Consider the following 12,856-nt stretch of genomic DNA (forward strand, 5'->3'; position numbering starts at 1 on the left):
ATGTGTTTAAACAAGGTAAGGACATGAAAGGTCTCGCGTGAGGCCTAACACGTACCACACGCCACAGACTGCAGGGATTACACGGATCAGCAATGGCAATAGCTGCGTGCCGTGACTTCACAATCGCTGCCGCCCTGTGGAACGCCGCCTACTACACCAGTGGACACGTGGCCTCGGCTCCAGAGCCTGGCTCCTACACCACCAGGCCGTGCTGGGCGGTGCTGCAGAGAGAAGTTTGCGCTCAGATGGCCCCAGTCTCAGCTCCTCCAACTTCCTGTGTGACCCTGGGCAAGCTGCTTAACCTCTCTGTGCCCAGTACTCAAAACAGCAGTTAGAACGGCAAATGCCTGCTAAGGATTAGCTGGCTGGAAGTCTACGGAATAAAGCAGCAGAATTGAGAAGCCTGACCCCGCTTAGCTTATACACACTCTGATTCTCTTCTTTTTCTCCTACCTATCATTCTGGTGCCATTTAAGTGCAGACACGCGCGCTCTTTGACTCTATAACACACTGTAAATAAGATCTACCTCAAGTCCATTTCTGGGTTGCTTCTGCTACTTCCGTTCAGAATGCTGAGTTGCTAACCAGGTATGGTTTTTCCTTCATTTGGTTGGTTGGTTGGTTGCCGTGCTACATGAAAAGCCTCAAAGTGAGGACAAGAGAAAACAAGGTTCATTTTGCCCAAACATGGGGCAAACAGGATGGTTTGGGTCTGTTACTCACAATGACTTAGCCAAGGTGCCCTTGCAGGAAATGATTATGAGACTTCCAGAAAGCAGACCGCAAGCTCCCTGGGGGCGGGCTCGTAGCTGTCTTTCTCACCACCAGGTGCCTAGTACCCAACACAGCGCCCGGCACACACCAGGCACTCAGTGCTTGCTGAATGAATCACCAGGAAACCACTTAGAGCAAGATCTCTGCCGCCTGACGCGGTGGCGTCTTATTTCAGTTATGGAGGCCGCTGCCAAGGCCTGGGGTCTCCAGGCAGATACACACACACCCCTGGGCTCTTCATCAGCCCCGAGGGCACGGACTAGACAGCGTCTGTAGAAGCGCTGCCGAACCTCCCAGGCCCGGCCGTCAGAGCTGTAACCCCAGACGAAGCGGAGTTTGCTTGTGAGAGTCGTAAGGGCGTGGAGACCGACACACGGTGGGAGCAGGATATGGTACGAGCACAGGAGACAGAGTGAGATGAGCAAAGGACTGTCCCGGGAGAGGAATCCGGGTGCCCTCTGCTCGGTCCAGGGAGAGCCCTTTACCTCTGGGTCAGAACCACAGAAGCACCAGGAGTCCATGATTCGGCAGAATCAGCGATGGGAAGGGTCAGGACCAAGGCTCTGGGGCCAACCTAGCAAAGACCTTTCCCGACATCTTGCGGGTGATAAACTATTGCTCCAAAGGAAAGAGCCAAACCTGCCCCGGACCGGAAAGAGTGAAGAATCCGCTTGGATGAAAATAAGCAAGGCAGTCCTGCCATTCATCAGGCTGGGAAGAGACACGGAGCAAGCCAGCTGCCAAGTGAACGGCTCATGTTATTTCTCCCAAGGTCACCGTGGAAAGTGCCACAGCACCCCCTCTTTGCTGGATCACCTTTTATCACTCCGGTCTGGCCCTGTTCTTTCATGCAAAATGGGAGGGCACCCAATTGCGGCCCCCGCCTCATGACACACACAGGAATGTGTCTAAGCCCTGCTTCTCCTGGCCCTACTCAGAAATAGAAACCTCAGGAGGGCTGATCCTGCTTCCCTTAGACAGCCCCCGACTCTGCCCCAGGATCTCCAGCCCTGCTCCTACCCCACCCTGACCCCAGGATCCACCGTGATGCTATAAATACCCAGTGGGGCAAAGGGGAGGACCACTTCCCCAGGGCCTGCTCCCAGGGATCCACGTGCCTCTGACAAACCTCCTACCAAAAGGATCAGTAACAACTCCCGTCTAGAGGAAATCCAGGGACAGATCTTGGGGGGCTCCTGGGCGTGTTCGCTCATCTGGAGCACCTCCTTCCTGTCCTGCCCCTCCCCCTCCCCTCCCCCTCCCATCCAGGGCTCCTGGCCCTGGTCCCTCTGCCCCCTAACAGCTGCTGTCTCCCGGCTACACCCCCACCAACTCATCTCAAAGCAAGGAAACTAATACGTGCCCAAGAATCTGGAACTCAAACCGAGACATTTAAAAAAAACAATTCTTATCCTGATTCAGGAGGGGCTGTGGTAGGAGGCAGGTTCTTCAATTCCAGTGAGAGACAAACGAAAGGAAAACAGCAAAGTTCACGCTATGGGTGACGGCCTCATATTAAAGCAAACCTGGCCAGGTACTTGCCTGGTGGCCCCGTGGTTAAGACTCCACGCTCACAATGCAGACGGCACAGGTTCGACCCCTGGTTTGGGGAGCTAATCCCATATGCCAAACAGTTTGGCCTAAAACCAGCAAACTTTTTTTTAAAAAAGAAAGGCTTCCTTGGTGGCTCGGTGGTAAAGAATCTGCCTGTCAATGGAGGAGACATGGGTTTGATCACTGGTTCAGGAAGATCCCACATGCTGCAGAGCAACTGAGCCCACGCGCCACAGTTATTGATCTGGGGCTCGAAAGCCTGTGAGTTGCATCTAAGAGCTTGAGCTCCGAGACAAGAGAAGCCCCCTCGATGAGAAGCCCTCCACCACAACGAGATGGCAGCCCCCGCTCAGCACAACCAGAGAAGAGCCCACGTGGCAACGAAGACCCAGAACAGCCAAAAATAAATAAATTAAATTACTTTTAACAAGAAAAAACAAAGCACACCAGACCAGCTCCAGAGACCAGCCTGGCACCCAGGAGAATCAGACTGATCGTATGGCCAAAGTTGTTGTAGGGAGTGGGGGGAGTTGCTCCAAGAACCCGAGGTTCATCACCCCACAAGAGAGATGTCACCCTAAAAGTGGGACAGGGGAGCATCTTCAGTGAAGCCTGCTTCCCCCCGGGGCTCAGGGGAGGGTGCCTATCCATCTGAGACACTGAGCCCCACCCTCGGGTCACAGCTGGGTATTATTGTTAACAGCAGGAAGACTGACATCTGTTTCAAGCAAGGAACTGTGAGCGGTGTTATAGTTGGAGAAATAGAGCTTGCTTCTCTCATGCTCAGCCACCGTCTGCTGCAAATCAAGCAGCCGATAACCTTCAAGGAGCAGGGGGTGGGAATGCAGAAGGGAGGTGCTAAGAAGAGAAGTAACAAGTGCAAAAAGAAAAAACAAACAAACAAACTCTTTATTAGAAAAATACTGGAATTTGGTCAATTCCACTCCCTCCCCTTAATTCAAATGTAGTTCATTTTTTGAAGGTACGCAACCAAGTAAACTGCCATCATGAGAAGAAAGATGATAGCCTTACCTGTCCCCCCACCACCCTCCCCTCTGCAATTCTCCTTCCCCCTGCAGACACAAATTTCAGTTTTCATCCTAAACGGATGTGCGTTACATAGCTCACGAAGCACTTTCGAACGTAGCATGTCATTCTGTTTCTTTGACCAGCCACCGTGATCCGTCCTGCTGCTCTATGCTGAACTCAGAGCGTTTGTGGGGCTCGCCCAAGGTGACAGCCTATAAGCAGGAGGGCAGGATGTTCTTGTTTCATCTCTGCACCCCAGATCCTGACCCCTCCTCAGTGTCACCAGCCCTTGGCCGTCAGAGGCACCCAGTGGATCCATGCATTGGATGGCCGTGGAAGCCGGGAGCATCACCCTCCAGAAAAAGTAAGAGACAGGCTCAAGGCACAGAGGAGGGGAGCTACAGCATGGGATTTGGAAACCAGGCACCAGGGCTGGTGTGTGGGTGGGGTGTGGTGTCTCAATGGCAGTTCTGTGTCTCCAGCCCTTCGTGGAACATTAAGGTCAGCTGTCATCCTCCACTCTCCCCACCCCCACCCCCCCACCCCACTTTTAAAACCTCTGCCATTAATAGGTTCTCCTAATTCTTCTCTGCTTTTTTTGAAACACACAGAGTCAGGGAGAAGGAAAGCGAGCCAGCTGGTCTTGGCCACCTTTCCCTAGAGACTAAAGGGCACATCCTGGACAAGGGAAGGTAATATACAATTCTGTGTGGCAGCCCACTTCTTGTAACTTCCTTCCCTCTCCTCACCTTGCAGAGATCGGCTCCATACCCCACCCCCAACCCCCACCATTCAGCATGCTGCTGCTGCTGCTGCTAAGTCGCTTCAGTCGTGTCGGACTCTGTGCGACCCCAGAGATGGCAGCCATTTCCTTCTCCAATGCATGAAAGTGAAAAGTGAAAGTGAAGTCGCTCAGTCATGTCTGACTCTTAGCGACCCCATGGACTACAGCCTACCAGGCTCCTCCGTCCATGGGATTTTCCAGGCAAGAGTACTGGAGTGGGGTGCCATCGCCTAAGCCAGTCTATCTCAGCCTCTCAGGCTTAGGGGCCTACAAAGCTAGGCGAAAAGGAACTGCAACAGCCCTCCCAAAGCAGCCATCCAAGTCAAACAAACTCTCAAACTGTTGCTCCTCGTGGCAGCCCTGGCCACTAGTCTAAGGTCCTCTGCCTGTGTGTCATGATGGAAACCGACTCTGTTTGTCATTTACATCAGTGGCCTTTCGCATGCCACGGCTGGTGACTACTTGGGACTCACCTAGTGTGCCACCAAGCTGTTGACAAACATTAAAAAAAATAAAGACGCATACAGACACAGCTGCATTAGTAAAAAGTGAGCAGGCAATGGAGGGGTCTCAAATGTCTAGGAAACGATTTATCTGCTGTTTTTCTTTAAGAAGTCAGCTGCGAGAATGGTGAATGCAGCTGATTTTCTAAGCTTTAGAGTGGTTCGCTAAACCCCATGAAGAGTTTTTGTCTTAACCTGGAGAGGAGGAGAGTGACAGCAGAGAGGGTCTGATCACCTCTATTCTGTGCTGTTCAATAGCCCACGAATGACAGCCTCTGATGAGGCTTTCCAAACAGGCTGTCTCTTACACGTCTTTGGTTGTTGCTGCAAAACACTCCAAGGATCTATCAACTACAGAGGACAAGTTCAGAGAGAGAACAGCTTTATTTCTAAGACATGCTGGGATACCAGGAATGGAGATGCTGGAGAAGATGGGGGGCTGGGGGCGGATTCCTCACCATAGTGAGTGCCCACAGCCAAACCCAGGAGGCATCACCCTCTCCAACTGCTACCACATTCTCCTTTCCCAAAAGCTAGACCTGCTCCTCCAGAGAGATGCCCTCCGTCCCTTTTCAGGTGACTGCTGCATCTGCTCAATCCAAACCCGTGGAAGCTCTCCTCTGGGACAGCGGGCAAACAGCATGGGGGGAACATCCTGGGATGGGAGGGACCTGGCCGTGTACTTCTGACCCTGCTGTGAAATTGGACTGTTGGCCATTCACGACACCCTGGATGGAGAAACTCCAGTGGTCTTGGATGGATCCGTTTCATATGGAATCGTGCTAAACAATTATTTGTCATGTTGAGAATCCACCTTGCTTTCTGAATGTGCTCCCCATCTTAATCTCCATCAGAAGATCTCACGTGTTACATCTAAGACCCCCCCAGCACAGCCAAACACATAAATTAAATAAATAATAAATATTTAATAGAGAATATTGACTTGGCATGTCTCCACTGCCTCCCAAAAGCAAAACAGACTCTTAGGAACTCTCGTTCCAAAGCCTATCTCTTATTTCTCAACTCCAAATGAAAATTCATTGCTTAAGCATCCACCTGAGATTTCAACAGAGGTCACAAGAATGCAAATACACGATTCCCAGTTGCAAACCAACAGATTTTGGAATCTCTGTAGGTGTGTGCAAGTCATATAAATGCAGGCTTCGATGAAAAGTGCAATTAACATTGTTTGTTAAACAAGTTTTGTTAAATAGACACTTAAGTGGAAAAAGACATTTAAAATTATAAAGTAAATCTGAAGCAATTATCTCCTTGATTATGCAAACTCCTTTCTCTGCAAACAGTTACAAGTCCGCGTCTGACCTCTCCTGCTGCCTCTGTCCTGCCTGAAAGGCTGTTCCCTTTTCTGTACCATGGTAGGTGCTTCAATACTATAAACAGTATCAGAGTGAAATGCATGACTAACAAATTTGCATGACTGCACTGAGTGGGTGGCTGCAACCAACGGGCCATAGACAGGAGGATTAAAGATACACTCTTTGCAACTGTAACTTTATGATCTTATGAACGTGCTCAAGACATTTATGTAAAATATTCCAACCCAAGACACAGTAGCTCTAGCACGCAGGCCACATTAGAAATAGTGGCAGACATATCTGCCAGTTCTGAGTCAGTGCAACATTACAAATGAGGATGTAGCTGTTATTCCTTTTCTCATAAGATCGTATCTTGAAGTTTCAGAAATAGCTCATTGAATCAGTAGTAATCCATCTGGACAACTGTATGCAGCTTGTATTATTTTGATGCAAATTAAAATCTGATTGCTTCATTGAAACGGTTCCAAAGCAATATCCATAATTTTGAAATTCTTGGCATAATCAAAGGTAGCTGAGATTTTTTTAATTGCTTCATTTGAAAAAGTTCATTTAAAAAATATATATTCACAATCATATGTGTAATCAGAATGCTGATACACACAGCATTCTGTGCTACTGAGAACAGGTATAGATTTCTGGTCAATCAACACCAAACTCATCTCTAGACATGCCCGGATTCACTTTGTATTATTTTCATTTTTGAAATTCTGGCCAGTTGAATTATAGTCTAGTATAATCACACACACACATACACATGCACAGAGACATGAATGTAAATAAAACTGGAGAAATCCGAATAAAGTTGGTGGACTGTGTCAATGTCAGTTTTCTTATTGGCATGTTACACATTAGACGTGCAAGACGTCAACATCGGGGGAAACTGGCTGAAGGGTGTATGGGGTCTATCTGTATTGTTTCTTACAATCATATGTGCACCAATTATCTCAAAAAGTTAAAGAAAAGAACCAAGAAGGACAAACAATATATTATACCAGCATTTAGTCTTAAAAAGTATGTGTCCAGTTCACTTCAGTCCCATTTAGTCGCTCAATCGTGTCCAACACTTGGTGACCCCATGGACCGCAGCACGCCAGGCCTCCCTGTCCATCACTAACTCCAGGAGTTTACCCAAATTCATGTCCATCGAGTCGGTGATGCCATCCAACCATTTCATCCTCAGTCGTCCCCTTCTCCTCCTGCCCTCAATCTTTCCCAGCATCAGGGTCTTTTCTAATGAGTCAGCTCTTCCCATCAGGTGGTCAAAGTATTGGAGTTTCAGCTTCAACATCAGTCCTACCAGTGAACACCCAGGACTGATCTCCTTTAGGATGGACTGGTTGGATCTCCTTGCAGTCCAAGGGAGTCTCAAGAGGCTTCTCCAACACCACAGTTCAAAAGCATCAATTCTTCAGCGCTCAGCTTTCTCTATAGTCCAACTCTCACATCCATACATGACCACAGGAAAAACCATAGCCTTGACTAGACGGACCTTTGTTGCCAAAGTAATGTCTCTGCTCTTTAATATGCTGTCTAGGTAGGTCATAACTTCCCTTCCAAGGAGCAAGAGTCTTTTAATTTCATGGCTGCAATCACCATCTGCAGTGATTTTGGAGCCCCCAAAAATAAAGTCTGACACTGTTTCCACTGTCTCCCCATCTATTTGCCATGAAGTGATGGGACCAGATGCCATGATCTTAGTTTTCTGAATGTTGAGCTTTAAGCCAACTTTTTTACTCTCCTCTTTTACTCTCATCAAGAGGCTGTTTAGTTCTTCTTCACTTTCTGCCGTAAGGGTGGTGTCATCTGCATATCTGAGGTTATTGATATTTCTCCTGGCAATCTTGATTCCAGCCTGTGCTTCTTCCAGCCCAGTGTTTCTCATGATGTACTCTGCATAGAAGTTAAATAAGCAGGGTGAAAATATACAACCTTGATGTACTCCTTTCCCTATTTGGAACCAGGCTGTTGCTCCATGTCCAGTTTTAACTGTTGCTTCTTGACCTGTATAGAGATTTCTCAAGAGGCAGGTCAGGTTGTCTGGTATTCCCATCTCTTTCAGAATTTTCCACAGTTTATTGTGATCCACATAGTTAAAGACTTTGGCATAGTCAATAAAGCAGAAATAGATGTTTTTCTGGAACTCTCTTGCTTTTTTGATGATCCAGCAGATGTTGGCAATTTGATCTCTGGTTCCTCTGCCTTTTCTAAAACTGGTTTGAACATCCAGAAGTTCATGGTTCATGTATTGCTGAAGCCTGGCTTGGAGAATTTTGAGCATTACTTTACTAGTGTGTGAGATGAGTGCAATTGTGCAGTAGTTTGAGCATTCTTTGGCATTGCCTTTCTTAGGGATTGAAATGAAAACTGACCTTTTCCAGTCCTGTGGCCACTGCTGAATTTTCCAAATTTGCTGGCATACTGAGTGCAGCAATTTCACAGCTTCGTCTTTTAGGATTTGAAATAACTCAACTGGAATTCCATCACCTCCACTAGCTTTGTTTATAGTGATGCTTCCTAAGGCCCACTTGACTTCGCATTTCAGGATGTTTGGCTCTAGGTGAGTGATCACACCATCATGATTATCTGAATCATGAAGATATTCTTCATGATCATGTATTCTTGCCACCTCTTCTTAATATCTTCTTCTTCTGTTAGGTGCATATCATTTCTGTCCTTTATTGAGCCCATCTTTGCATGAAATGTTCCCTTGGTATCTCTAATTTTCTTAAAGAGATCTCTAGTCTTTCCCATCCTGTTGTTTTCCTCTATTTCTTTGCATTGATCACTGAGGAAGGCTTTCTTATCTCTTCTTGCTATTCTTTGGAACTCTGCATTCAAATGGGTATATCTTTCCTTTTCTCCTTTGCTTTTCACTTCTCTTCTTTTCACAGCTATTTGTAAGGCCTCCTCAGACAACCATTTTGCCTTTTTGCATTTCTTTTCCATGGGGATGGTCTTGATCCCTGTCTCCTGTACAATGTCATGAACCTCCGTTCATAGTTCATCAGGCACTCTGTCTATCAGATCTAGTCCCTTAAATCTATTTCTCACTTCCACTGTATAATCGTAAGGGATTTGTTTTAGGTCATACCTGAATGGTCTAGTGGTTTTTCCCTACTTTCTTCAATTTCAGTCTGAATTTGGCAATAAGGAGTTCATGATCTGAGCTACGTGTATGTCTTATGTATCTATACACATACAGACCCACCTGCTTACATGTGCAATTGTAAGAGCCATACATACGTCTTTCCTTATAGAAATAACATATATATACACACATATATGCTATTTCTGTAAGGATAACTAAGAAATCACTGACAGTAACTCATTGGAAAAGACCCTGAGGCTGGGAAAGATTGAGGGCAGGAGGAGAAGGAGATGACAGAGGATGAGATGGTTGGACAGTATCATCAACTCAACTGACATGAATTTGAGCAAACTCCGGGAAATGGTGACGGATAGGGAAGCCTGGCGTGCTGCAGTCCACGGGGTCGCAAAGAGTCGGACACGACTGAGCGACTGAACAACAACAAATGATTGTTTCCGAGGAGGAAACCTAAAGAAACAGAGATGGAATGTTTATTCGCTTTTCCTAGGATCGCCTCTGTGTCTGTTGAATTTTGGCATTTGGCGGTGCTATTGGCATTACTCATTTAAAACATAGCTTGAGAATGAGGGCAAAAATAGACATCTTGCATTTTGTCAAAAACGCAAACAAACAGAAACAAACAAACAACATATCTAAGCATATACTGCAAGCCTAGTAACCTACATAGGAAGTCCTAACAGTAACGCCCATGCAAACAGAGAGCAGAAGGGAAGCCTCTTACGGCTGGAGACGCAGTAGGACAGCCGGCAGTTGATCTTCCGGAAGAGCTGCTTGTTCACCGGCCAGAGAAGGAGCGTGCAGAGCTGAATGGTGTTGATGATGAGCCCCGAAACAATGAAGACGTAGCAGAAGATGAGGTGGCAGAGGAAGTGAGACTTCAGCAAGGCGACGAGGTCCATTCCGGGGTCGTGCTCCTCGCCCAGACAGCGAACACCCACCGCAGAACACGGCCAGCGGGGCGGGAGGCTGGGACTCAGGAAAGCGCCTGAAACACACACCGAGGCCAAACGTTAGAAAAAACATTACTGCGCTCTTAGAGGCAGGGGGGAAAAACACTCAGAAGACTAATACACTCTCAAGATTACACTGTACAGGCGTGGATTTCTTTTTTATTTTGTAAACATTTATATAGTGCTTCCTTTACTTCGGGCACAGTTTCAACCCTTTAAAAGAATATTGTTGTTGTTATTGTTAAGTCGCTCAGTCGTGTCCGACTCTTTGAGATCCCATGGACTGCAGCCCACCAGGCTTCCCTGTCTATCACCAACTCCTGGAGTTTGCTCAAATTCAGGTCCATTGATTCGGTGATGCTATCCAACCATCTCATTCTCTGTCATCCCCTTTTCCTCCTGCCTTCAATCCTTCCCAGCATCAGTCTTAAAAAGAATAGTTCTCTGATCGTCCTAACACATGTTAGGCAGGTACCATTGTTACAGAGAAGGAAATGAGGTCCAGGGAGGTTAAGCAACAGCGCCCATCACCACGGAGAACCTGAGGACCAGAGTCTGCATCTCCAGGACTTCCTGCCTGCCTGAATACTGCCCCCCAAGGACTCCCCTTCCCTCCACTCATCTCCAGATCTCAGCCAAACATCCCTTCTTCTGGTGAGACCTCCCTGCACGCACGCCTGCCCTGGGGAGAGTGGGGGCCACTCCTGGGGTCGTGCTGGGGGTGGGGGTGGGGCGCGTGGCACCCCCTGAAGTTACGGTGTTACTAGTTCAACTGTTGGCCTTCTGACCCTGGACTGTCCCTTCTCCGGGGCACACAACTATTCTGAAGGTCGTCACCGTCTCTCCAGCCCTTGGAGCAGTCACTGGGCAGAACTGAAGCTTAATTTTAAAAATACATCTAGGGACGTCTCTGGCGATCCATGGGGCTTCCCTGATAGCTCAGTTGGTAAAGAATCCGCCTGCAATGCAGGAGACTCCAGTTCGATTCCTGGTCGGGAAGATCCGCTGGAGAAGGGATAGGCTACCCACTCCAATAATCTTGGGCTTCCCTGGTGGCTCAGCTGGTAAAGAATACACCTGCAAGGCGGAGACCTGGCTTAGATCCCTGGGAGGGAAGATCCCCTGGAGAAGGGAAAGGCTACCCACTCCGGTATTCTGGCCTGGAGAATTCCATGGACTGTATAGTCCATGGGGTCGCAGAGAGTTGGACACGACTGAGTGACTTTAACTTTCAGTGGTGGTCCATTGGTTAAGACTCTGAGCTTCCACTGTAGGGGGAGCAGGTTAGATCCCTGGTCAGGGAATTAAGATCCCTTATGCCAAACAGCCAAAAAAAAAAGGAAAAAAGAAAAATAATTTCTTGAATTGAATACAAATGAAATACAATGTATCAACTTAAAAATTATGAAATATATATATATATATATATATCTGTGGAATGACTTAATGAAGGTTAAAGAGAGATCACCTTTGGGATGTCGGTAAATACAAATAATCAGCTATGAAGGCAAGAGAACCACCCTTCCACACTCCTGATGTGCACACATACACACATGCACGCTTAAGAGTTCTAAAATCGAACAGAAACTCAAAATATGCACAACAGCCAGACTCACAGTCCTGTCATCAGTCTCCAACCCCTGAAGAGAAAAATTAAATAACTGTGCAGGTAAAGTTATGACCCACCTAGACAGCATACTAAAAAGCAGAGACATTACTTTACTGTAATGTTCCGTCTAGTCAAGGCTATGGTTATTCCAGTAGTCATGTATGGATGTGAGAGTTGGACTACAAAGAAAGCTGAGTGCCAAAGAACTGATGCTTTTGAACTGTGGTGTTGGAGAAGACTATTAAGAGTCCCTTGGACTGCAAGAAGATCCAACTAGTCCATCCTAAAGGAGATCAGTCCTGGGTGTTCATTGGAAGGACTGATGCTGAAGCTGAAACTCCAATACTTTGGCCATCTGATGTGAAGAGCTGCCTCATTGGAAAAGACCCTGATGCTGGGAAAGATTGAAGGCAGGAGGAGAAGGGGATGACGAGATGGTTGAATGGCATCTTCGACTTGATGGACATGACTTTGGGTGAACTCTGGGACTTGGTAATGGACAGGGAAGGCTGGCGTGCTGTGATTCATGGGGTCGCAAAGAGTCGGACACGACTGAGCGACTGAACTGAACTGAAGCAAATAAAGCCTTTGAGGAACAGCCTAAAGACAGGAGGCTGAAATACTCTGACAGAGAAAAAATAAGCTGAGGGCAGCTGAGATCATCACCCACAGCAGACTCACTCCTCCTGGAATCAGGACATGACTACAAACCGCCCCAAGAAGTGCCAAGATTACAGATTACTTTCTAAAATTAAGAGTTGGGAGAGCCTAGACTTCATTACAGTCTTTACTAATAATACTCCTCCCCAAAATCCGTTTGACAGTATCACATACATGGTCTCAATTTAAGCCTCAGATGAATCCTATGAATAGTATTATCATCCCATTTTTTGGAGGAAGAAACTGAGACGCCCCCTAGCTTGGGCGATTTGCCTGAAGTTGCCACAGTCAGTAATGAATCCTCAGATTCAGGTGGACCTCCAAGCTCTTTTGCTTCCAGCACTCCGGGCAGTTTTGTTCCTGGGGGAGTGATGTGGGGGCTTCTCTTGGGCTCAGAACTCCCCTCTGGAGAGCAGCCCAGAAATGAGCCCAGGGCAAAACCAGGGCTGCCTTCAGAGAGGTTCTCAATCCCAAACTACGCACAGAGTCGGGGCATGGGGCTCACTTCCGGGTCTCCTAGGCTGTTTTTTTTAAATTTTTGGCTGCA

The 12,856-nt window shown here is 47.3% G+C and overlaps 1 protein-coding gene across 3 annotated transcripts in view; it reads right to left on the reverse strand.

Annotated features, from left to right (window-relative positions):
* Positions 1–12,856, reverse strand: part of AGPAT4 (1-acylglycerol-3-phosphate O-acyltransferase 4) — a 135,632-nt gene that overhangs the window by 72,675 nt on the left and 50,101 nt on the right. For all 3 annotated transcript variants that reach the window (XM_061428489.1, XM_061428488.1, XM_061428490.1), the window contains exon 2: positions 9,812–10,075. In XM_061428489.1, the coding sequence (XP_061284473.1) occupies positions 9,812–9,989 (178 nt within the window). In that variant the 5' untranslated portion in view covers positions 9,990–10,075. The remainder of the gene's footprint in view (positions 1–9,811; positions 10,076–12,856) is intronic.

The sequence above is a fragment of the Bos javanicus genome, chromosome 9 (genome assembly GCF_032452875.1).
Source record: "Bos javanicus breed banteng chromosome 9, ARS-OSU_banteng_1.0, whole genome shotgun sequence".
In the NCBI taxonomy this organism is placed as follows: Eukaryota; Metazoa; Chordata; class Mammalia; order Artiodactyla; family Bovidae; genus Bos; species Bos javanicus.